At 43.9% G+C, this 24,328-nt stretch overlaps 1 protein-coding gene across 2 annotated transcripts in view; it reads left to right on the plus strand.

Annotated features, from left to right (window-relative positions):
- The window catches only part of FBXO28 (F-box protein 28), a 47,475-nt gene extending 26,064 nt beyond the window's left edge, over positions 1–21,411 (plus strand). Inside the window, exons 3-6 of one of the 2 annotated variants that reach the window (XM_077485820.1) lie at positions 4,444–4,582; positions 4,913–4,963; positions 12,399–12,594; positions 15,463–21,411. In XM_077485820.1, coding sequence (XP_077341946.1) covers positions 4,444–4,582; positions 4,913–4,963; positions 12,399–12,594; positions 15,463–15,854 — 778 coding nt within the window. In that variant the 3' untranslated portion in view covers positions 15,855–21,411. The remainder of the gene's footprint in view (positions 1–4,443; positions 4,583–4,912; positions 4,964–12,398; positions 12,595–15,462) is intronic. The other variant, XM_077485821.1, reaches the window with a different exon arrangement.
- Positions 21,412–24,328: the final 2,917 nt, after the last annotated feature.

Below are 24,328 nucleotides of genomic sequence, written 5' to 3' on the forward strand. Positions count from 1 at the left end.
AGACAATTAAGTCACCTGAAAAGTCTCCCCAGTATGAACCGAGCCTTATGCCGCATACACACTATTGGAGTTTTTGTTTTTCCAAAGGAATTTTAGCTTACATACACACGGTCACACAAGTTCTCTGAACTTTCGACCATCAAGAACGCGGTGACATACAACACTACGACGAGCCAAGAAAATGTCGTTCAATGCTCTCAATCTTTTGCTGGTGGGAATTTTGCCAGCAAAAGTGCGATGGAGCATACACACAGTTGGAATTTTTGACCAAAAGCTCTCATCGGACTTTTGCTGGTGGGATTTCCGATTGTGTGTACGGGGCTTTAGAGCATGACATAACTGTAAATATTTGTAGAAGTTCTGTCTTGCAAAATTAAACTTTGATTGTATAGTGATGAAAGACTTCAATACATACCCAAAAGTATAATTGAGCAATGAACCGAATAGCTATTGACGGGCAGGGGGTGGACTCTTGTAGTTTAGAAAGTTTTCACACAGTTACACCATAGTGGAGTGCCACTCAGGTAGCCCCTAAACTGCAAGCTTGTGCTTTTTTTTTTTTTGATACTTCCAAAATGTTGTTTAACAAGGATACCATAGGACAGTTTGATGGAACAAAAGTAACATTTATTTCCAAATGCAACAATGCCGTTCTGTGTCATAGTGTAGTAGGTACCTATGTATGGGGTTCGTTAAATCTCCCACATTCCAACCCGTCCAGTCTTGATATTGGGCAGCTATGAAATAAATCCTAGTTTTTGGGACTACTGAACCACCTTGATCTTTACTATACTGTAAAGTAGTGCATTAATTCAGGCTGCCTTTTGCAAATAAGCTTCCTGAATTGTGCACCGATACGAACAAACTTTTTCCGTGGTATCCACATAGATGGATTGTGGCGTATGTAAATAATTGTGCGGCCCAGACCATCTTGATCATATTAACTCTTCTAACTACCGATGAGGGGGATTTACCTGGCTCAAGCATTTCTGTTTGATCCCCTGTAGATTTTGTAAGTTTGCCCCTTTTACAAAGAAATGAAGGGCCTATAATTGTTATCATAGGTGTATTTTGAATGATAGAGACAGAATATCAAACAAATATCCATAAACACATGATACAAATGTTTTATAAATTGAGTTTCAGTTCAGTGAGTAAAATTTTATATTTGATCCCCTACCAATCAACAATAATTCTGGCTCTCACAGGCTGACTACAGTATGTGCTCATGTGGTACATATATTAATCCTGCTCCTAATGACAACTTGTTATGCATATAAAAGACACCTGTCCACAGAATCTTCTAGCCAAACCTCACCATCTTGGGCAAGACCAAAGAGCTGTCAACGGATGTCGGGGACAATATTGTAGACCTGCCCAAGGCTGGAATGGGCTACAAGACCATCAGCAAGAATCTTGGTGAAGAGACCACTGTTGGAGTAATTATTTGCAAATGGAAGAAATACAAAATAACCATCAATCGCCCTCGGTCCGAAGCTCCATGCAAGAATTCGCCTCATGGGGTAAGAATGATCATGAGAAGCCCAGAACTACGCAGGAGGAGCTTGTGAATGATCTCAAGGCAGTTGGGACCACAGTCACCAAACAAACCATTGGTAACACAATACGCCGCTATGGATTAAAATCATGCAGTGCCCGTAAAGTCCCCCTTCTCAAGAAGGCACATGTACAGGCCAGTCTAAAGTTTGCTAATGAACATCTAAATGATTCAGAGGAGGATTGGGGGAAAGTTCTGTGGTCAGATGAGACCAAAATTGAGCTCTTTGGCATTAACTTGACTCATTGTGTTTTGGAGGAAGAAAAATGTTGACACTGACCCTAAGGACACCCTCCATACAGTCAAGCACGGAGGTGGAAACATGATGCTTTAGGGCTGTTTCTCTGCTAAGGGTACAGGCAAATTTTGCTACATTGAGAAGCCAATGGACGGGACCATGTATTGTAAAATCTTGGATTAGAACCTTCTTCCCTCAGCCAGAACACTGAAGATGGTTCATGGATGGGTCTTCCAGCATGACAATGACCCAAAACATACCGCCGAGGCAACAAAGGAGGGGCTCAATAAGCACATTAACCACTTGCTTACTGGGCATTTAAACCCCCTTCCTGCCCAGGCCAATTTTCATTTTTCAGCGCTGTCACTCTTTAAATTACAATTCTGTGGTCATACAACACTGTACCCGAATAAAATTTTATATAATCCCCCCCCCCCACAAATGGAGATTTCTTTTGGTGGTTTTTTAATCGCTATTGGGGTTATTTTTTGCTAAAAAATGAAAAAAGACAAAAAAATTTGATAAACTGTTTCATGAAAACGGGTAATTTTTTTTCTCCTGCACGGATGGGTGGCAGCAGTGCCTCTAAAGACAGTGATCTGTCAGCATTGGGCGGGGGGGGGGGGGGGGTAGATTACCGATCCTTCTGTTTGCATCATGTGATCAGCTGTCATTGGCTATACCTTGGTAGTGATTGACCACAAGATGTGGTGGAATGTGACTGTATGCTGCTGTCCTTGGTGTTAGCGCAGTGATTAATAAAAGGCAACTGGAACCTCCGGATGTGCAGCAGTTTCTTTTTCTTGAGGATTTCTATGGAGGCGGGCCGGGGCTGGCACTACTAGTTGGGTTCCATTTGGGCTTATTCCATACACCTAGAGCAGCGGGTTCTTTTCCCTTTTGATCACATGGTACGGGGCCGGGATCCATCCCTTACTCCAATCTGTGATCAGCCAAGGCTCATTGATTCAGTGATCAGAGCGCGCCCCGCAGCAGGCCGTTCATGCATGGGTGGATGTCTGACGGCCTCCTGGCAATTAAAGTGGAGGGCCACCCTAAGAAAAAAAAAAAAAACATTTGAGAGAGAATTTTATTTTTTATTTTTTTACCTTGGCAGAAATCCCTGTTGCTAGGCAGTCTTCCTAATCTGCCTTCTTCCTGCTCCTCTGTGATCTTCGTCTTCTCTCCTCGTCGCGTTGTCTTCTGGGTAATGGGGCGCGCTGTGTTCTGGGAACTGTGTGTTCCCTAACACAGCGCGTCCCATCCACAAAGCGCCGCGCGACTCGCGCATGCGCAGTAGGAAACGGGCAGTGAAGCCGCAAGGCTCCACTGCCTGTTTCCCTTAGTGAGGATGGCAGTGCTGGGACCTGAGAGCCAAGGGACATGTCGGCCTCGGCGGCCGACATCGCGGGCGCCCTGCAAAGGTAAGTCTCCTTATTTAAAAGTCAGCAGCTACTTTTTTTTTTTTTTTTTTTTTTTAGCTGCTGACTTAAAAAAAAAAAAAAAAAAATATTTCAGCTGAAACACTGCTTTAAGGCCCACTCTGTAGCCATCATTCGCCTATAGCACAGGCGGGAGGTGGTTAAGGTCATGGAATGCCCTAGCCAGTTTCCAGACCTTTAATCCTATAGAAAATTTATGGAGGGAGCGGAAACTTCGAATTGCCAAGTGACAGGCAAGAAACCCTAAGGATTTAGAGAAGATCTGTAAAGAGTGGACCAAAATCCCTCCTGAGATGTGTGCAAACCTGGTAACTAACCAAACGCCCTAATTTTGTGCTTGCAAATAAGGGTTTCTCCACCAAGTACTAAGTCATGTTTTGCTTGGGGGTCAAATACTTATTCTGTACTTTTTGTTCGATATTCTGTGTCTCTCATTTAAAATACGCCTATGATAACACTTTATAGACCTTTTTTGTTTTTTTTGTAAGTGGGCAAACTTACAGAATTTGCAGGGGATCAAATAATTATATTACCCACTGTACCTCTGAGGGTTAGAGGTTTGTTATAGTGGAGGTGTGTTTTTTTTGTTAGTTTTTTTTCCTCTTGTGTATTTTGTGACTGTTTTTTGCCTTTTCTATGTTTTTTTTTGAGATATGCCTTTTTCAATATACAGACATGAAAAAAAAAAAGGGAGCATTTTAAATAAAATCTGAAATAGGGGGATAGTAACTCCCAAATATTGGAATGAATAGGAAAAAAGTACTAGTTTCTGCTATACTGTTTAATCTGTCCTCCTGTAGTATTTCTTTTCCACCACTAGATGTTCTTAGTCTTCAGTCATGGCCAGTATCATTTAACCAGCTGGGACTGTACAGTGAAGGGAGAAGCAGCACAGCGATGGGCTCATCTCATTCTGCTTTCTCCTTCGATCAGCATGCTTCGTGTCTCATCTGAACTGAAGGCCCTCTTGTACTGCTTCTCCCTCCTATACGCTGCCTTACAGGGATTACAAGCGGCTGATACAAGGTCAATTTCAGGTAATTGCGCTGCTTTCTTAAGAATTTAATCTTTACAGAGCTGCAAATAACTTGTCTTATATCCTTATATCTGCCTGGAGTTCAACTGTAAAGGCACCTTGACCATTCTATTTATCCCCTCAGTCATGCGTATTTGCAGCTGATTATACCATGTAACCTTTTGCGCAGGAGGGAATCGGAGAGGCGGAATCACTCGCTGGCACGCCATGCTGACATCCTGGCTGCGGTTGAAACTAGACTTTCCTTACTCAACATGACGTTTATGAAATATGTGGACTCTAATCTTTGTTGTTTTATTCCTGGAAAGGTGAGGAGTTGGCTATATAAATCAATTTCTGTATAAACACATTACCACTGTTTGTGACACAGTCAAATTATAAAAATTTGCAGAAAAAATTGCCTTTTTTTATGGCAGAAATCCACAGATGAATATGAAGTGAATAGTATAGCTGTCCATAGTGCTCAAAACTACCTTAAGGAATTCAGTGTTCCTAAACCCACTACAATAAAATCAGTCTGTATATGCAGAAAAGCATGCTTGTTCTACTCACTATGGGACCAGGGGGTTAATCCTGCGCATTGTGTAAAAGGCCTGTTTGATTTTGTCTTCTTCTCTGATCTTCCCTTTCATCCACAGTCCCCAATCCATCTCCTGATAGAACAGAGCCTTGATGGCACTCTGCACATGGTCAGTTTGGTGTGTATTGCTAGAGGGTTGTTGTGGTGTGTGGGGTTTTATTTTTTTTTATTATTTTTATTTTTTTTGAGGGTGCATATGTTTGGCACAGGGCCAAGCAACACTGTCCAGCCAGAGGGTCATGGGTCCTGCAGCATCATGGGGCAGTCATAGGAGAATAAAAACTCCAAACTTTAACCAGACATTGATAGAAGTCAAGACACTGGTACATACTGCTGATGAGAAAAGGTATTTTAGCAGTTTATATTTACTAAAATAATTGCATGTACTGTGGGAGACCTGATACAGTGATGGGGAAAAAGTATTTGATCTCCTGCTGATTTTTGTTCTTTTGCCCACTGACAAAGAAATGATCTGTCTATTATTTTATTGGTGTGTTTATTTTACCAGTGAGAGACAGAATAACAACAAAATACCCAGAAAAAAAAAATTTCAAAAAAGTTATAAATTGATTTGCATTTTAATGAGTAAAATACATTTTTGATTCTACCCCCCCCCCATCAAGATTTCTGGCTCCCAGGTGTCTTCTATACAGGGAACGAGCTTGTTACCTATATAAGACACCTGTCCACAGAAGCAATCAATCAGATTCCAATCTCTCCACCATGGCCAAGACCAAAGGATGTCAGGGACAAGATTGTAGACCGACACAAGACTGGAATGGGCTACAAGATCGTCGCCAAGCAGCTTGGTTAGAGGGTGCCAACAGTTGATACGATTAATTACAAATGAAAGAAACCCAACATAACTGTCAATCTCCCTCGGTCTGGGGCTCCATGCAAGATCTCACCTTGTGAAGTTTCAATGATCATCAGAACAGTGAGGAATGGGCCCAGAACTACATGGGAGAATCTTGTCAATGATCTCAAGGCGGTTGGGACCATAGTCATCAGAAAGCAATTGGTAACGCACTACACTGTGAAGGACTGAAATCCTGCAGTGCCCACAAGGTCCCCCTGCTCAAAAAACCACGTGCAGGCTGAAGTTTGCTAATGAACATCTGAATGATTCCGAGAAAAACTGGGTGAAAGTGTTGTGGCCAGATAAGACCAAAATCGAGATCTTTGGCTCACCGTGTTTGAAGGAGAAGGAATGCTGCCTATGACCCCCAAGAACAACCTCCCCATCCTCAAACATGGTGGTGGAAACATTATGCTTTGGGGGCGTTTTTCTGCTTAGGGGACAGGACAACTTCACTGCATCAAAGGGACGATGGACAGGGCCATGGGTGAGAACCTCCTTCCCTCAGCCAGGGCATTGAAAATTAGGGGTCAAATGGTATGTGTTTTTCTCATGCCGATGCCGATATTTAGAAATCTGGCGGCCAATATATGATGTCGGATTTTTTTTTTATTTTTTTTTTTTTTCCAGCCGATATTTTGGGCTGATTGATTTCTTTTCCCTTCATCTCATAAAATCTAAGCGTTGTGGAGACTGGAGGGATGGTTAGGGATGCATTGTGGAGAGGGAAGGATGGTGCTGGGTGTGGGTGGGGATGCATTGTGGAGAGGGATGGAGGGTGCTGGGCGTGGGTGGGGATGCTTTATGGAGAGGGTTGAATGGTGCTGGGTGTGGGTGGGGATGCATTGTGGAGAGGGATGGATGGTGCTGGGCGTGGGTGGGGATGCATTGATGAGAGGGATGGATGGTGCTGGGCGTGGGTGGGGATGCATTGTGGAGAGGGGTGGGTGGGGATGCATTGTGGAGAGGGATGCATGGTGCTGGGTGTGGGTGGGGATGCTTTGTGGAGAGGGATCGATGGTGCTGGGTGTGGGTGGGGATGCTTTATGGAGAGGGATGAATGGTGCTGGGTGGGGGTGCATTGTGGGGAGAGAGGGATGGATGGTGCTGGGCGTGGGTGGGGATGCATTATGGAGATGAATGGATGGATGGTGCTGTGTGGGGATGCATTGTGGAGAATGGAGGGATGGAGTAGATGCTAGGTGTGGATAAAGATTTGAGTTGCTTTGTGAAAATGAGGACGACTGTGTGGGGATGAGTTACATTGTGAAGAGGCTCTCCACAATGTAACTCTCATATCCACCCAGAGTCATCCACATCCATTTCCACAATGCAACTCAATGCCAGCTTGTCAGCCTCAGCCAGGTGTCCCATCGAAGGAGATTAAAGTCCAAATCTGCAGGCAGCACAGGGGGCACAGCAGCACACATAACATTTTTGTTACTTACCCTCCCTGCTGTTTTCTTGTACCTATATGCACCTGGTGCATGCAGATAGACTCTGACGAGCTGACCCCCAGCCCCCCCCCCCCCCCCCAGCCTAGATAGGTTAGTGTTAGATTGTGGATGTCTGTAGATGCAGAGATTTTAGTTTTAGGGTGGACTTAAACTTTAAGGTAAGGCCTGAGTTCAGTTTCAAGCTTTTCCTGTGCAGGCTTTTTTTAATTTTATTTTTTAATAAAGGTGACTACGCTTCGAGTGCTATGATAACTTGTCCCTGTTCATTTAAAAGGCCCAGCAAAGGACACATCTTCCTCTGGGTTAATTGGCGTGTTCATAGCGGTGAAACAAAATTGGATAGATCACTTGCTCTTTGACGCATGAAACTATATGATCAAGCAGTTTATCAAACACGTCTGGCTCTTCACTGTCAACAGCAGCTCTGTCAATTTGCCAGTATTTATAGTAATAGCTAGCTGTTTATTTTAATGACCACTAGATGTCACTCTTGTAGCACAGTTTAAGGCATATATATGTCTATGCCAGCCCCTCTATTAGAGGCTGGCATAGCACACTGTGTATGTTGTATTTGAAAACGAGTGCTGTAAATACTGAATATCGGCCTGAAGACAGCTGATATTTAGTATTTACAGTGCTTGTTTTTAAATAAAACAGTGTGCTATGCCAGCCTCTAATAGAGAGGCTGGCAGTGACTAAATTTATATTTTAATATTAAAGTAATAGCGGCAGGGCCAGACCAGAGACAGAGTGCTGATGGGGAGGAAGGAGGTGGTGAGGGGGGAGAAGAGGAGAGCAGGCAGCCTATCACAGAGGGAGGCACTTTGTCCACAGTGATTAGTGCAGAGCTTCCCTGGTTATCGTGGTCTGTTTCGAAACGGGCATACAGGAAGTGGGAGGTTTAGGGGGGTTGTGGGTTTTTTATTTTATTTTTTATTTTTTTATTTTTTTTACAGTTTAGAGGGGGGCATATTACATGTCGCAAGCATTGTGCTGTGTCAGGGCTCGACAAACCCCAGGCGCCAGGTCGCCAATGCGACCAGAAATCGCAACCTGGCGCCTAAGCTGCCACCAGCCCACTCACTATCGATGCCCCAGACATGCAGCACATGAACACTGACTGCCGTCCTCCGTCCTCCTCCACACTCAGCGGCGCTGCGCTAAGTGTGTGAAACTGAGAAGCAACAGAGAGAGGAGTACCTGTCAGATTTCAGCCTGATGTCGGGGTGGGCGGGACCCGGCAGCTATCAAACACCAGCCAATGGGATCTGGGTGGGCCGCTACGTGTATGTGGCCTGCCCCTTTTCTTAAGCAGCCCAATCGTTGGCTGGTGTTTGATAGCTGCCGGGTCCCGCCCACCCCGACATCAGGCTGAAATCTGACATATCCGCCTCTCTCTTGTCAGTTTCACACCCCGGGTGGTCCCTCCCATTCCGACATTAAGTTCAATTCTGACAGCTCCTCTGTTACATTTCAGTAACATAGTGCTCCGTGTGAAACCTGCCAGTGCCACCGCCAACCAGTGCCACCTGCTAGCGCCAACCAGTGCCAGCTGCCAGCGCCAACCAGTGCCACCTGCCACCACCAATCGGTGCCACCTGCTAGTGCCAACCAGTGCCACCGCCAATCAATACCACCTGCAACCAATCAGTGCCACCTGCCACCCCCAACCAGTGCCACCGCCAATCAGTGCCACCTACCAGTGACAATCAGTGCCACCTGCCAGTGCCGAGTTTCACTGCCAACCAGTGCCACCTGCCACCGCCAACCAGTGCCATCTGCCAGTGCCACCGCCAATCAGTGCCACCTGTCACCACAAATCAGTGCCACCTGCTAGTGTCAACCAGTGCCACCTGCCACCACCCAGTGCCACCTGCCAGTGCAGAGTCACCGTCAATCAGTGCCACCTGCCAGTGCAGAGTCACCGCCAATCAGTGCCACTGCCAATCAGTGCCACCTGCCACCGCCAACCAGTGCCACCTGCCAACACCAACCAGTGCCACAGCCAATCAGTGCCATCTGCCAGTGACAACTAGTTCCACCGCCAACCAGGGCCACCTGCCATCACCAACCAGTGCCACCTGCCAGTTCCAACCAGTGTCACCTGCCGGTGCCATCTGGCAGTTCCACGTGCCTGCCAGTGGCAACCAGTGCCACCTGCCAGTGCCAGCCAGTTCCATCTTTTGCCAGCCTTACTCTTTCTGGTCAGCCCATACCCCTGATGTAACGGCGTTTGAATGGAGTTATTGACTGGGTGCTCCATTGTGAGTTAGGGATAGGGGGTGAAAATGAGTGGCCTTACCCCGGGAACTGAAAAAAAAAAAAACTGGCTCCTAACTTTTTTTTAACTGGCTCCTAAATTGGAAGCAAATTTGTCAACCCCTGTGCTGTGTAATCTGCCTGAAGGGACCAGAATCGACTTTAACCCAAAAAAAAAAAAAAATCATTTAAGCTATGATTGCTATCCTGAAGGAAATTGTTTTCTAATAACCATATGTGGCCAGTGCTTTATTTTCATTGAATATTTATTAGACAGTCTGGAAATTTTGGCGTTTTTAAACCACATCCTGATTTTTATTTTATTTTTTTTCTCACTACAGGTCCCTTTAAAGTAAAGCTCTTTTGGCACTACTTCTGGGGATTACAGTAGTGCACTTCGTTCTGCACTCTTGTGACAGGTATTCAGCTGATGGCAAGCTAAAGCTTACTGTTGGCTAATGTCACTCAGCCGGTCCAGATTCCTGAAGAGATCCCAACTTGAATGTTGGGATCCACCCAGGTGCCTGACTGGCAGCTGGCTTATCCTCTGTGTGCCACTGAAAGGCTGAGCCAGCTGCTCCAACCTCCTTCACAGCCCAGAGCTCCAGTAAGCGCTTGATGGGCAGAGCAGCTGCACAATGAAGACTGAGAACTGACTGATCAGTGGTCTTTGATCGCCTCCAGCTCTCGGTGTAGAGGTGGCGGGAACAGATGAAGCATCAGACCGATGTTGCATCCATCTAGGGGAGTATGAATGTTTCTTTCATATCCCGCACTTCTCTTTTAAAGAAAACAGGCTGGGTTCCTAAATAAATGCAAATGGAACTTCTCTGCAAAAGAGCCATTATACATCAGACAGCTCATGTCTTCTACCTTCCCTCTATCCCAGCACTACAGTCCATAAGACTTTTGGGGAGTCATCACTTCTGGGAGTGTCTCATGGCCTGTTTCTCTCCCCTCATGAGCATGGCACCATCCTACAACCCCTATGTTATTGCTGTGTCCTCTGGAGGATGAAGCCACCATGTGTACCAGGAATGCAGGTATTCTACACTCCAGGAAGCATTGAATGAGCCTTATAAAGGCTGAAATGCTGAAGCAGAGAGAAGACCAACACCACCACCCACAGGGAGATAAAGGAATACCATTTTACATTTGTTAAGCGATCCTGTTGCCAACTTGAAAAAAACAAAAGCACAGAACAATCGAGTAGCTTAAATGTGTGGTGTTTTTTTCTGACAAATAAGGTTTTGTTTACTAGCAATATGAACTTTCTGTAAAATGCGACTGCTTCAGGAAGAGTCTAGCACAGGCCCCTCCCTCCTGCAGTGTCATAGTGCTCCCATTTTCTGGGAATGTCTATTCCAGCCAGCATCTCTGCCCCTCATAGAAGTTGTATGTAGCCACCAAGAAAGGGGTGAAGGGGCATACTATAGTGTTGCATGAGTAATGTCTGTGGGGGCTGCATGCATCATCTCCAACATCATGGCACCCAGCAGCTTTTGGACTTCTACACAGGTGAGGCTTTTACAAGTAAATAAAAATAAGGTAAACGCATATGTAATCTTACGGAATATTTTTGCTGAAATGGTCTGGTGACAGGGTCTCTCTTAAGGTTGGGAAATCCAGCATCATTGTTTAAAAATAAATGTCCTTGTCAAATATTCATGCCAACTTTGTATGTAAAATTAAAGTAGACCTATAGGAAAAACACTTTTTTTTTTATTTTTTTTTTTTTTTTTTTTTTTTCATTTTGGGTAGAGAAAGACAGGGTTATAACCTCCTGTCAGATATTTTTTTTTTATCTGCCGTCTGTCTCGTTTTGAAGATTTCACTTCCTGTCCCATAGCCAAACAGGAAGTGAGAGGAAGTCCCTGCAAATTAAGGGGAGCCTCAGGTCACCAGAACTAGTAGGAAGATTTCTCCTCAATTTTATTTTTCTATGGGCAACCCAAAATTTGTGATTCTCTTTACTTTCACTTTTAATTATAAAGGTAAACAGGACAAATAGAGAGGTTTCATCTTAACGGGGGCACAGACAGCTATAAAACCTGACTGGTTCTAATACCTCTCTACTTTATCCAAAACTAAAAAGAAAAGTAGGGAGGGGGTTGCCTGGGTAAATGTGGGCAATACCTGGGTAAATTATTATTATTTTTTTTCCTGTAAAGTCGCTTCAATATAGATGTAGATCTGACTTGGAGGCGACTTCCATTGAAATCTATGGTTGCAAGTTGCCTTGAAGTAGTACAGGATCCTTTTTCTGAAGTCGTAGCGACTTCATTAGTGTACATTAAGACTGCTCTCATTTACTTGGCTTTTCTTATGTCCAGCGACTTGAGGACTTACAAGTCGGATCCCAAGTCGCTGTCGTGTGAACCCAGAACTAAGTGTCAAAGCCTAAGAGATTTACTAAAATTGATGCACTCTGGAATCTGGTGCAGCTGTGCATGGTAGTCAATCAGCTTCCAACTTCAGCTTGTTCAATTAAGCTGTGGCAAAACAACCTGGAAGCTGATTGGTTTCTGTGCTGAGCTGCACCAGATTTTGCACTCTCCAGTTTTAGTAAATCTCTCCTTTAAGTATACACTTAAAGGGTAAGAGGGCTCCTGACAAGTCACTAGCCTCTGCCAAAGGCTCCTCTGATGCTGGGACCAAAAATCATATAATAAACAGCAGGAGTCAACACAAAGATTTGTGAATACCTGTCAGTTTTGACACTGAGCCATGAGTTAATTTTTTTAATGGTCGTTTGGAGGAAGTAAAGTCTTGCTGATGGGTTCAGTGCTGCAAACTTAAAACCATGTCCTCTGATGCAGCGTGTATGAGTCCTTGCACTGCAGTGGCAACTAAGTAGAGGTCAGTTATAGAATTTCTTATGTCATACTAGCCAGTCATCTGCACACATTATGCCAGCAGAAAACATGGAACTTGCTAATCATCCCTAATGATATATGTTCTCCTTTCAGGTTATCGATGAAATATACAGTGTGCTGCGGTATGTCAATTCTACGAGATCCCCTCAGAGGGCTCACGAGGTTCTGCAGGAATTGCGGGATATTTCATCAATGGCAATGGAATATTTTGATGAGAAGATAGTTCCCATACTTAAAAAGAAGTTGCCGGGTTCTGAAGTGTCAGGTCGACTTATGGGCTCTCCTCCAGGTACTGTGTCTCTCTGTGATTGAATAGCATAGAGAGGCGTTTGGGTTTTAATGGGGCAGGATCCACCCTGGTTTGACAGTCATCAGCCATTGAGGGTAGGTTCTGGTTTGTTTCTACCATAGCAAATCAAAATTCTTCCCTTTTTTATTTATGTAATGAAAGACGAGGGTTAAACTTTGTAAAAACCATAGTAGGGCAGCTCAGACACAGCTGAGGATTCATGAAAAAGTCAAAAGTACAGCAACTCAAGGAAGGTCCAGAACACTGAGAAACTGCTCCGTTAACGTCCTAGCAAGAAACCATGGACTACTCAGAAAACTTAAAGGGTTACTAAACCCTCGCTTGTTGTTTAAAGAAGAAAATATATATATATATATATATTACACACACTTACCACCTCTGTGCAATTGGTTTTGCGCATAGCTATTGGCCATGCCAAAGTGCCCTAGCCCTGGCCTCATTGGCCTTGTAGCTTATGCGATAGAATTAAAAAGATGTACCGCTTATTACAAACCTTCTCCTCCCTTATGGTAGCAGCTGTAAGGCATTCCATGTGTTCAATATGATTCATTTTAGAAAGCCATTGAAAAACAGGAGGAGGGACTGGTTGTTTCCACAAGGCAGGAATGCAGGCCCTAGCTGCATTCAGCAGATATACCGTAATCGAAGATTTGTATCATGAAAGCAGTACACTAATTGAGGTGAAATAAATAACTAATGGGATGAGTTCCCAGGTTTCCTGACGTGAGTTTGAGTATCAGCTGACATACTTGGTCCCAGAATGAGTGGATTTTTGGACAATACCAAAAGATATGCAAGTAAGAGCTTTCCTTGCGCTAGCAAAGTTTAGATGTGGGAAGATCTTATGCAGAGCGGTAGGGACCTCATACCATCGGCATAGAATCTTATAGAAGACTTTTGGGCAAACAAAATCACTCGCTCCACCTGGGCAAGAGTAAAGGTGCAACTGTAGTTCTCACGCTTATGTATGTATAGTATCTCATAAAGGTGAGTACACCCCTCACATTAGTAAATATTGTATTATATCTTTTCTTGTGACAACCCTGAAGAAATTAAACTTTGCTACAATGTAAAGTAGTGAGTGTACAGCTTGTGTAACGGTGTAAATTTGCTGTCCCCTCAAAATAACTTAACACGCAGCCATTAATGTCTAATCTGCTGGCAACAAAAATGAGTACACCCCTAAGTGGAAATTTCCTAATTGGGCCAAATTGGTCATTTTCTTTCTTCAGTGACACAAGCAGACTAAGGAAATGGGTTACTGGAACCATGTCCTGTGGTCTGAGACCAAGATAAACTTATTTGGTTCAGATGGTGTCAAGCATGTGTGGGCCAGCAACCAGGTGAGGAGTACAAAGACAAGTGTGTCTTGCCTACAGTCAAGTATGGTAGTGGGAGTGTCATGGTCTGGACCTGCATGAGTGCTGGCGGCACTGGGGAGCTACAGTTCATTGAGGGAACCATGAATGCCGACATGTACTGTGACATACTGAAGCAGAGAATGATCCCCTCCCTTCAGAGACTGGGCCACAGGGCAGTATTCCAACATAACCCCAAACACACCTCCAAGACCACCACTGCCTTGCTATAGAAGCTTAGGGTAAAGGTGATGGACTGGCCAAGCATGTCTCTAGACTTAAAGCAGTGTTCCGCCAACAGAAGAATAAAAATTAAGTCAGCAGCTACAAATACTGTAGCTGCTGACTTTTTAATATAAGGACACTTACCTGTCCAGGGAGCCCGCAAAGTCGGCACCCCTGCCGATCTTCGGTTTGACTCCCGAGTGCAGCCGCTGCCATTCCTAGTAATGGAACCAGGAAGTGAAGACATTTTCGGTTTCACTCTTGGTTCCTTACTGCGCATGCACAAGTCACGCTGTGCATTCTGATAGGTCCCCTTTGTTTTCCTGGACCCATGTGTCTCCCAGAACACAGTGGAGGGGAGGATTTGCCAGACTGTGAGTAAATGGCCACACTCCAGTGGCTACCTGTGAACTCAATGCCCAGGAGGGTTAAGGTAGTGCTGGAAAATAATTGTGGCCACACAATATTTACAGTTTGGGCCTCAAATGAGGGGGCATCAAATGCACACTGTTATACAAGCTGTACACTCACTGCTTTACATTGTAGCAAAGTGTAATTTCTTCAGTGTTGTCGCATGAAAAGATAAAATATTTATAAAAATGTGAGGGGTGTACTTACTTTTGTCAGATACTAAATGAAAGTAGAAGTAGTAGCAAAAAAAGTTTTTTATTTTTTGCTATAATGCACGGGGCAAGCTGAGAGTAGGCAAGAGAAGAGTGATAGACATGTGTAAATCGGTCTACTACTTCTACTTTCAATGTCCAGTCATAGGACTCCCGGTCAATACGGAACCCTGTTGCAGAGAAGGATCGGGCCTTCCTATCAGACAGGGCTATGCTGTGTGACTGAGCTGCATGATCTGAATACTGGTAGGACAAATGCAAATAGCAGGAAAATGGCTCCTACATATGCAATTCATCTGCCTTTTTTAACAGTTTGCCTGGAGTTCAGCTTTGTCTCTTTTGATGCTAAGGTTGTATGACTTTATTGGTGCAGGAGGGAAAGGGCAAAACTTGTCCCATTTAAATGACTCCAAACTGATCATAATTAAAAATGCCATTTTCACCAGGACCGCAGGGTAATTTCTATTTAAGTAATATTGGCAACTCTGCACAGGCTAAGATTATACGGTGGTTGGAAGACCCAACCACTGTAAGGTGTTACTGTAGAACCGGCAGTAACCTAAGGCTGGCCATACATTATATAGTAGGAGGCTGATAATTCATCATAACCTATTAACACCTGTTTTCTGTAACTTCTGCAGTTCCAGGCCCCTCCACGACACTGAGCACGATTCAGTTGCTCTCCAAGCAAAATCCCTCAAGACAGGAGGTGACAAAACTGGCACAGCAGGTTAAATCCAACGGAGCTGGTATGACGGTCCTCAGGCGGGAGTTGTCAGAGCTACGCACCAAGGTACAGGAGCAGCAGAAACAGCTACAAGACCAGGACCAGAAACTGCTAGAACAGACCCAAATCATAGGAGAGCAGAACGTGCGACTTGCTGAACTGGAGCATAAACTGCGCGAGGTCGTGGATAGGGCTGTAGGCAACCCTGGAACGAGCCCGCGCGAGGACTCCCTGCAAAAGAGGAAGAAAGCAGCTGAAGTTGCAGACTGTCCTAGGAAATCAAAGCGCCTTCGAACCAGGAAGTGAACACAACTGGACTGTTTAGCGGCATGGTTTTTAAACTTGGCCCTGGTTGGCAACCAAGGTGTAACCGATCAGCAGTGTTTGGTATAGGTTTCACTTTTTCCCTTCCATGCGGTTAAATGCCACTACAAAACAAGCACCTTGCAGGCTATGCTATAGTTTAATTGGGTATTTTGCAGCCAGTGGGAGGTAGGTTACAGCAGAAATATATCTCCCACCCTCCCCCCCCCTCCCCCCAAGGATTTACACACTGCAGTAACTGGAGGTGTCACTGCACTTATTCTTAACACTAGCCACATGCTTTATATATAGTGAATGACGTTACCATATTTAATGAGGGGTCCTTCGTTTTGCATTACAGCTAGTTATGTTTCTTCAGTCTAGCTCCAGCTAAAATTTTATCTTCTGTATTTAGTTTTGATTAATAACGTGGACCTGTACCTTGGAAGCTGTATCCAAAAATCCCAAGCAGAGCGCAAAGGACTAGTAACCAGTGTTGCTTGTGGCCCCTCTGCATCTTAGCTTTTTCCCCATTTCCTGGCTTACCATGTCCTGACTTGGTAGAGGAGCAGGGCTTTGCGTCCTCATGTCTGAGCTGTTCCCTTGATGACTGGTGATGTAATGATCAGGTCTTCAGGTACAGCTTCCTCTCCAGCGCGGAGAACCATGAACAGCACAGTAGTGTCCCCACCATATCTTACTTTTGAATCTGGTGAGTTTAGCAGTCTGAGGCAGGAGTGCCTTAGATGATCTCCCACAACAGATATACAGCTGTGAGGCTGTAGGCACACTTGCTTACTTGGAGGAATTCAAGACAAAGGGTCGATTTATTTTAGGGTGTTGCTTGGGCACAACATTTCTAGATGTTCCTATAGGATAGAAAATGTTTACTTTTAAGGTTCAGGTCCACTTCAGTTAGGGAAGGGGTTAATGTGTCTCAAATTTAAACGCTATGTGTCTGTGTTGTGGTTTTGCCTTGCCTCCTGTTATGACATCAGTCATTTGGACAGGAATTAAGGGCAAGTATTCACAGTGGGAACACAGGCAGTGTTAAAAACCTGCAGGAGATTCTGTTCCTTGCACTACTGATAACGTTTTGGCTGGAGCCGGCCTGTAAAGGGAATCTGGCACAAAGCAGTTTGTCTGTAAGAAACCCCCGCTCTGCAACTGGACTGGCTGATTTTGGTGGTGCAGTCAAAGTAAAGTTGCCCAAAGAAGCACAACACTAGTTCAATGATTACAGTAACAGGTAGATATGGAGGAAAAGGACAATCCCCCTGTGGATCATCTGTTTTATCACCGGCATTAGGGTACTGATTGAGAACCACTGGTCTAAGGCAACCTTGTCATCAAGTACCCCCAACAGGCCACATTTGCAGGTTTTTATTTATCTTGCACAGGTGCTTTAAATCCGAGTCAATGGCTTGGTATTTTGGACGGCTGTTTTATCTAAGAGAAATTCCCAAAACATGGTCTGTTGGAGATACTTGAGGACAGGGTTGAGAACCACTGCCTTAGACAACAGAAAAGTGAATAGTTCCATACCACCCATAGAGCTCCTCCAGTGTATAAGTATGTGTAGAGCTGAAGGAGCCTCCTCATGCCTTACCAGTACTGACCCTCAATTGTGATCCGTAAGAAGTGGTATCCTCTCCGCACCCCACCAGACCTCTCCTTCTGTCCACCAGTTTCTTTGGCTAACTAGGGTTCTGCACCACCTCTCACAAACTTGTTTTTAGCTTGATAACAAGCTTCCATCTGTGGTTTCTCATGCAGGTATTTTTCTGTGTGATAGATTCCTTTCAAAGCAAGCTCACTCCTTCTTTGTGTCCGTGAAAATAATCAAATCTACTGACAAGTTTGCTGGGGTCTGTCACTCCTCTGCAATGTAAAGCAGAATTCTAGGCAGATAGAATAGAATTTAAGCAAGTTATATTAAAAGAAAATTCCTTTTAACATATTTTAGAAAATACCTCAGTATGTCTTTGCATTGGCTGTGGGGCCAAATTTGGAAAGACAACACTTCAAGACAGTCAACTTCCACTGCATTACACAATGTTGTTGATGTAACACGGAGAGCTTGCTAATTATAAGCTGGGGTGGGGTCTTTGCCCGAACTCTGTTTCTTTATCTGCATTTTAGAAGAGTGAGGGCATGGACCCGGCCGTGCTCACGGGCAGGGCAGCGTTAATCTCAAAAGTAGCCAAATGGAAATTCCTTGGTGGGTAAAGCTATATACACCTTTGTCTTTAGCTACTTCACTGCAATTCTTCATGTAACTGCACAGATTTGCCCATGTATCTAAAATGATCCTCCAGCCAAACCTGTTTGAGTTTTGGTTTGATTTAAGAAAAAGTTAGGCAATGTTCCTTGGCTCCGCATTAACTTTGTCTTGAGGGTCTGAGCGGGTAGGTTTGACTAGGTGAGTGCTTCCTCCAAAGATCCATTTGACTTGGGTTAATAGGTTTGTTGTCTAAATTTCTTTAGTGGTGTTTTGAGGGCAGGATATCATGGTGTGACACCCCACCAGCTCCAATAGGGATCCCCTTAGGGGAAGCAGGGGTTTATCACTCAGCCTTATAATGAGGGAAAACGGCAGTTCAAATTCAGGATTTTTTAGGCCCCTGCTACTTTAGATCCTACCAGTGAAACCGTTTTCTGCCAATTGTCACATGACCTGTGTTTGTGCATGTTGCACAGATCAAATGCACATATTAGCCAGCACACCACAGATCATCAAATAGTATCCAAATCTTTATTGAAGATGATAGTTGGCTTAAGGGTATGTCATGCAAACTTCACTCCAAATTCGGCCTCATGCCCACAGGGCATCTGAAAAAGCCCCTCTGAACTCCTGGCAGAAAGATGCACTAAAAGCTGTGTATGGCACAGGCATTTGTGCGTACATGCATTCTACTGGCTAGAATAATGTATTCTGGTCGCTGGAATGCATTTAAATGCATATGCTTTAGGTGAATAGTGTTTTTCACCTGGAAAGTTCCTCTCAAAAACACGCCTTTAGGCGGGGCTTTTTTCTGGCTGCCTTCTCTTCGAATACACCTATGGGTGCATGGACACAGGCTTACATAGAAGTGTTTTTACAAGTGGACAAACAAAATGCCACCTGTATAAGTGTTTGTTTTTTAAGCTCTGTTCGAATAAGGCCTTGATATGCCGAACGTTTCAGGTTTTCATTGCTTCTGTGTCCCTGTTAGGGAGATTTGCCCTCTCTCTGTGACCTGCTTACAACCCAAATTTTGGATTGTTCCCAGAAAATACTATAGGGTAATCTTCCCAATGGGGATACTTGTTCTGGTGCCACCCTGGAATTCCCTTAATTTGTAAGGTTTTCTTCACTTCTTCCTGTTTTTGCCTATGGGACAGGAACTGAAGGTATATCCCCCAAATGGGGAACACACGTGGAAAAAATCTGACACGGGTTATACTTCAAATAGCATGATTAGAAACTTTAACCTTGGCTCCGTTGACATTTGCAGTGGTCACATTTAAGGGCAGACCTTGTTACAGGCTAGTCAGGTTTCATGTAGAAGTGACCCACTCCAGTACAAATAATTTTTTTGAATGTCTGGAATGCCCCCATGGTTAAAATGAATGGACCAGTATAGATGGTCCCTTTTAATTTTCATTTGGAGCCATCCCCATGATTATGCTACAAAAAAAAGGGGGGGGGGGGCTCAGAACCCATTTTTAAAGGGGGAAATGCCAATGAGTGTTTTATATGTGACTGTATTGTGAACAGACCTTGACTGATCATGTCTAGTGGTCAGAGGGCTAAGTGGAGCACAGCACATAAGGTTTTGAAGTGCATGCCAGATGTAACGTTTATTTTCATTGAGTACAGTTTTCACCAACATACCAGTTGGGTTCAAATTAATTATAATGCTGATAAATTGCACCTTGTGAAAAGGATCCATTTGGGGTTCCAAATGCTACTATTGCAGTAATATGGCAACCTTTGTGCCGTCAGTCTGCTTCCTGCATTTGTGCCTTTGTGTTCTGTGTGGCATAATGGCATAGTCCCAAATCCTTTGCAACAACTGACCCTCCATAGTTCTAATGTGGCATAGACTGGAGTTAGTGTTACTAAACCCACAATCGTAAGATCAGTCTCTAAAGCATGCATGTTATACTCGCTGTAGAACCAAAGGACTTAATCCTCTGTATTGTGTAAAAAAGGCTTTTTGATCCTGTATTCTCTGATTCTCCCCTCTTTGAACTGACCCTAATCAATCTGCTGATTGCACAGAGCCGTTGGTGTCACGCTGCACATGCTCAGTTTTGTGTGTATTGCTAAAGAGTTTTATTTTTTTGGGAGGGTGCATGTGATCAGCACAGAACCCAATCGGCACTGTCCAGACATGAGGGTCAGGGGTCCTGCACCTTCATAGGAGTAGAATGAAAACTCCTCCTACAAGCATTACCCAGACACTGATAGTCATAAGACTGCTATATACTGCTGATGAGAAAAGGTATTACTATAAAATGATTGCATTTCCATGTTCTGTGTATTGTGGGAGACCAGCTATAGTGAATGCAGGGTCCTGGGTTTAGTAACACTTTAAAGGTCAGAGGAAGCTTAGGACATTTTGCATTACCTTGCCATTTGATCTCACTCCCCCTTACTCCTTCATGGCATATTTGGCCGCTGCCAGTTAATTCACTGCAGCAGTCGCCAATACATGTATGTGCAAATATGGTTCATGCACACCGCTCTAAAACCCGATACTCACTATTAGATTTCCTGGCGATTTTTGTCTTCAGATTTACCAAAACCATATAATATGAGGTCAAACCTTAAGAGTTTCAATTTGTACGCAGTCAGGCACACCCTTGCACAGCATGGTTTTGGTAAATCTTAAGACAAAAATCTGCAGAAAAATCTAAGTGTGTATGGGGTCACTCTGTGCTTTGTAATGTTGCTAGTTTCTAGCATGCTTGTTGCAATAATTTGGATAAAAGTCTCACATTTGACCCCGTACATCAAAGAGCCTATGAGAAGAGTTAAATCATGTCAGGTGATGAATGAGGCTAGAAGACGGGTGCACTTTACCTCCCCTTCCCAATCACCCACCCCACATTCCTGACACAGCGGCTCCACTACATTACAAATGACTTGTTACCTTACAAGCATGTCATGATCAGGTTACAAAGAGATGGAGTAGATGGGACACTGGTTTATACTTTGTATATGATATGCTTAGCCTTTTTAAGTGTTGTTTTATGTTTTCCGTTTCTTACTGGTAACCCAACTCCTCAGTGCCTACTTTTCCTGTTAGCGGATCCGTAACACCCAGACGTCGGACTGTTAGAGGTTTTCAAATTCTTTCTCTGGTTCTACATGGAGCGAGACAATGAAGGAATTGTATTTGTGACCCTGTCTCTTTAATTTGAGTTTGATGCTGGGCACTGGTTTATCATTACCAATGTCTGAAAAGCCAGTCTTTGTAAAACATCACTTAGACTTGAATTGTGTATACACAGTATATATAAATATCCGTATAAATAAATATTATATACCTTTTTTTTTTTCTTCCCCCTTTGTGATTGACATGTCTATTTATGTGCTCTTTGGCTTTATATGAAGAATTCCACTTCCCAGGTTTCACTGTTCCTGTCCAAGATACACTATATTACCAAAAGTATTGGGGCGCCTGCATTTGCAAATGAACTTTAATGGCATCCCAGTCTTCGTCTGTAGGGTTCAATATTGAGTTGGCCCACCCTTTGCAGCTATAACAGCTTCAACTCTTCAGGGAAGGCTGTCCACGAGGTTTAGGAGTTTGTCTATGGTAATGTTTGACCGCTCTTCCAGAAGCACATTTGTGAGGTCAGGATTTGATGTTAGAGAAGGCCTGGCTCACAGTCTCTGCTCTAATTCACCCCAAAGGTTTTCTATCACAGTGAGGGCAGGACTCTGTGCAGGCCAGTGAAGTTTCTCCACCCCAAACACTCATCTTTATGGACCTTGTTGCTATCACCTCTGCGAGATAGGTCTCTGCGTTAAGTAGCCTTATCCCTGAACGTTTTTATTTATGCCAGGTTGGTAGCCCATGAATGTGATGGATCAATGAGGAGACAGGTAAAGGTCAATAATAGAACAACTCCAGCTGTTGAGATTTTTGGGGACAAGCTGAATCTTTCTCCAGTGCCCTGTTTAGAATTGGGTAAGGGGAGTGGATTCTGACTAGACCAGTGATGGCGAACCTTGGCACCCCAGATGTTTTGGAACTACATTTCCCATGATGTTCAACTACACTGCAGAGTGCATGAGCATCATGGGAAATGTAGTTCCAAAACATTTGGGGTGCCAAGGTTCACCATCACTGGACTAGACCATCCGTGAAGGTGCTCGTTATCTGCAAGTATTCTAAATAGGGGTTTGTTAGTAATTTGTACAGAAATTTTCTTGGCTGAACTAGATGGTCTAGTGCAGTGATGGCGACCCTTGGCACCCCAGATGTTTTGGAACTACATTTCCCATGATGCTCCACTACACTGCAGAGTGAATGAGCATCATGGAAAATGTAGTTCCAAAACATCTGGGGTGCCAAGGGTCGCCATCACTGGTCTAGTGTCTTCTCTTTTCAACCTATTTAAAATACAGGAAGATCTAAAAGGCCACCAATTGGTCCAGACATGTAGGGCCATTAGATGAATGTTTAGACTTCCCTCCTTCTAAAAATCACTTCAGCATGCAGCTCTCTATGCTGAAGTGAAATCATCTAAAAAAAAAAACAGTTTTGACTTTACTTTTTATTTTATTTTTTTGCTGCTACTTTTATTGTTCACCTGAATTCACAGGTGAGGTAGCCCTGCACAGATGCCCCTGGGAAGGTATTTGCACTAGTGCCTTCAGGAAGATCCTGTATCCAAAGATGTGAGATTTTGCAGAATTCTTATCCTGCACATGCGCTGTATGGCATTAAACTCATTTGCTGTAACAAACAAAAAAAACAAACCCTTTATCTGAGATCTTATGGGGAAGGTTTTATTTTTGTTCTTAATAATAAAATGTATGGTGCATCAAGATGAGGCACATGCCATCATATGAACCCTCTTGCACAAGAGCAAGGAAACTGACTGCAGGGGCCGCCTGAAACCGAAACCCCAAGAAAGAAAGGCAGCATTGCATCTAGGTAAATGTTACTTGTTTATGTACACTCTATTATGGCCATTGTCTTGTGGAGGGAGGAAGTCCTGTTTGAAAAATGAAAAGTACTGTAGCTGCTGACTTAATATAGGGACACTTGCCTGTCCAGGAATCCAGTGATGTCCTCATCCGAAGCCTTGAGGCCTCACAGCCGATTTCCTACTATGTATGTGCAAGCTACATCTTGTGAATGGTCCTGCAGTCTTCTGGGACCTGTGATGTGTGTGAGAAGACTGCAGGGGAAGGAGGCGGCGGGGGGGGGGGGTGAACTTGGTGATCTGAGCTGTTAGTGGAAGCGGGTACCTGTGCCAAATGAGGCAGAAAAAAGGGGGGGGGGGTGCAAACAAGCGGAGCGTCCCCTTTTGGGTGGAGCTCAGCTTTAAAGACATGTCCCACCTCCTGTTCTTTCTTGCTTTTTATTCCCTTTTCCAGATGTCTTCTGGCCAGGAAGGTAGTTCTTAATGATTTAACAGCAGTGCTGATGTCATAACATTGGTGCCCGTCTGCATCATTGTAGTCAAGTGCAGAGAGAGGTTCCATTCAATGCAGAAGACTTGGGACAGTTAGTTGAATAAAGCAATAACACCTAATCTAGATGATACTAGAACTGTAAAAGTGAGATGGTTCGCAACGTGTTATCAAAAATACAAACATTTTTATTAGGACTAAAAAAAAAAGTACTATACTTTCACAAACAATAGTAAGAAAACTAAAATAAAAACGAATACAATTAAACTACCACCATGAACTGAGCAATACTGCCACAGACATCCACATACTGCAGTGTTGATTACCTGAAAAAGAGGATTGTTTGGACAAAACCGATCAGAGGTTTGTCTGTGTATTTGGAACACGCCATTTGTATCAGACTGCAAATTAGACTGAGTTTGCTTGAAGTCAGACGTTTGAGGCGCAATTGGAGTCCATAGCACTGATTAGTAGTGATTTGATTACACTGGCTGTTGCATTCTTTGAAAAGTGAGTCTATTTGCTAGAGATGACCTTGTAGTTAGGAGAAAATTAACTGCACTAAAAGCAAATCTGCAGATTACACATTTATTACAGGTACTTGTATTGCACCGACAATATCCACAGCAGTTTACATATACACTCACCAGCCACTTTATTAGCTACACCTTGATAGTACCGGGTTGGACCCTCTTTTGCCTTCAGCACTGCCTTCATTCTTCATGGCATAGATTCAGCAAGGTGTTGGAAACATTTCTCAGATTTTGGTCCATATGGACATGATAGCATCACTCAGTTGTTGCAGATATGTTGGCTGCACATCTATGATTTAAATCTT

This window comes from Lithobates pipiens, unplaced genomic scaffold (assembly GCF_037356315.1).
Source record: "Lithobates pipiens isolate NorthernLeopardFrog02 unplaced genomic scaffold, aLitPip1_a1.2 Scaffold_18, whole genome shotgun sequence".
Classification (NCBI taxonomy): Eukaryota; Metazoa; Chordata; class Amphibia; order Anura; family Ranidae; genus Lithobates; species Lithobates pipiens.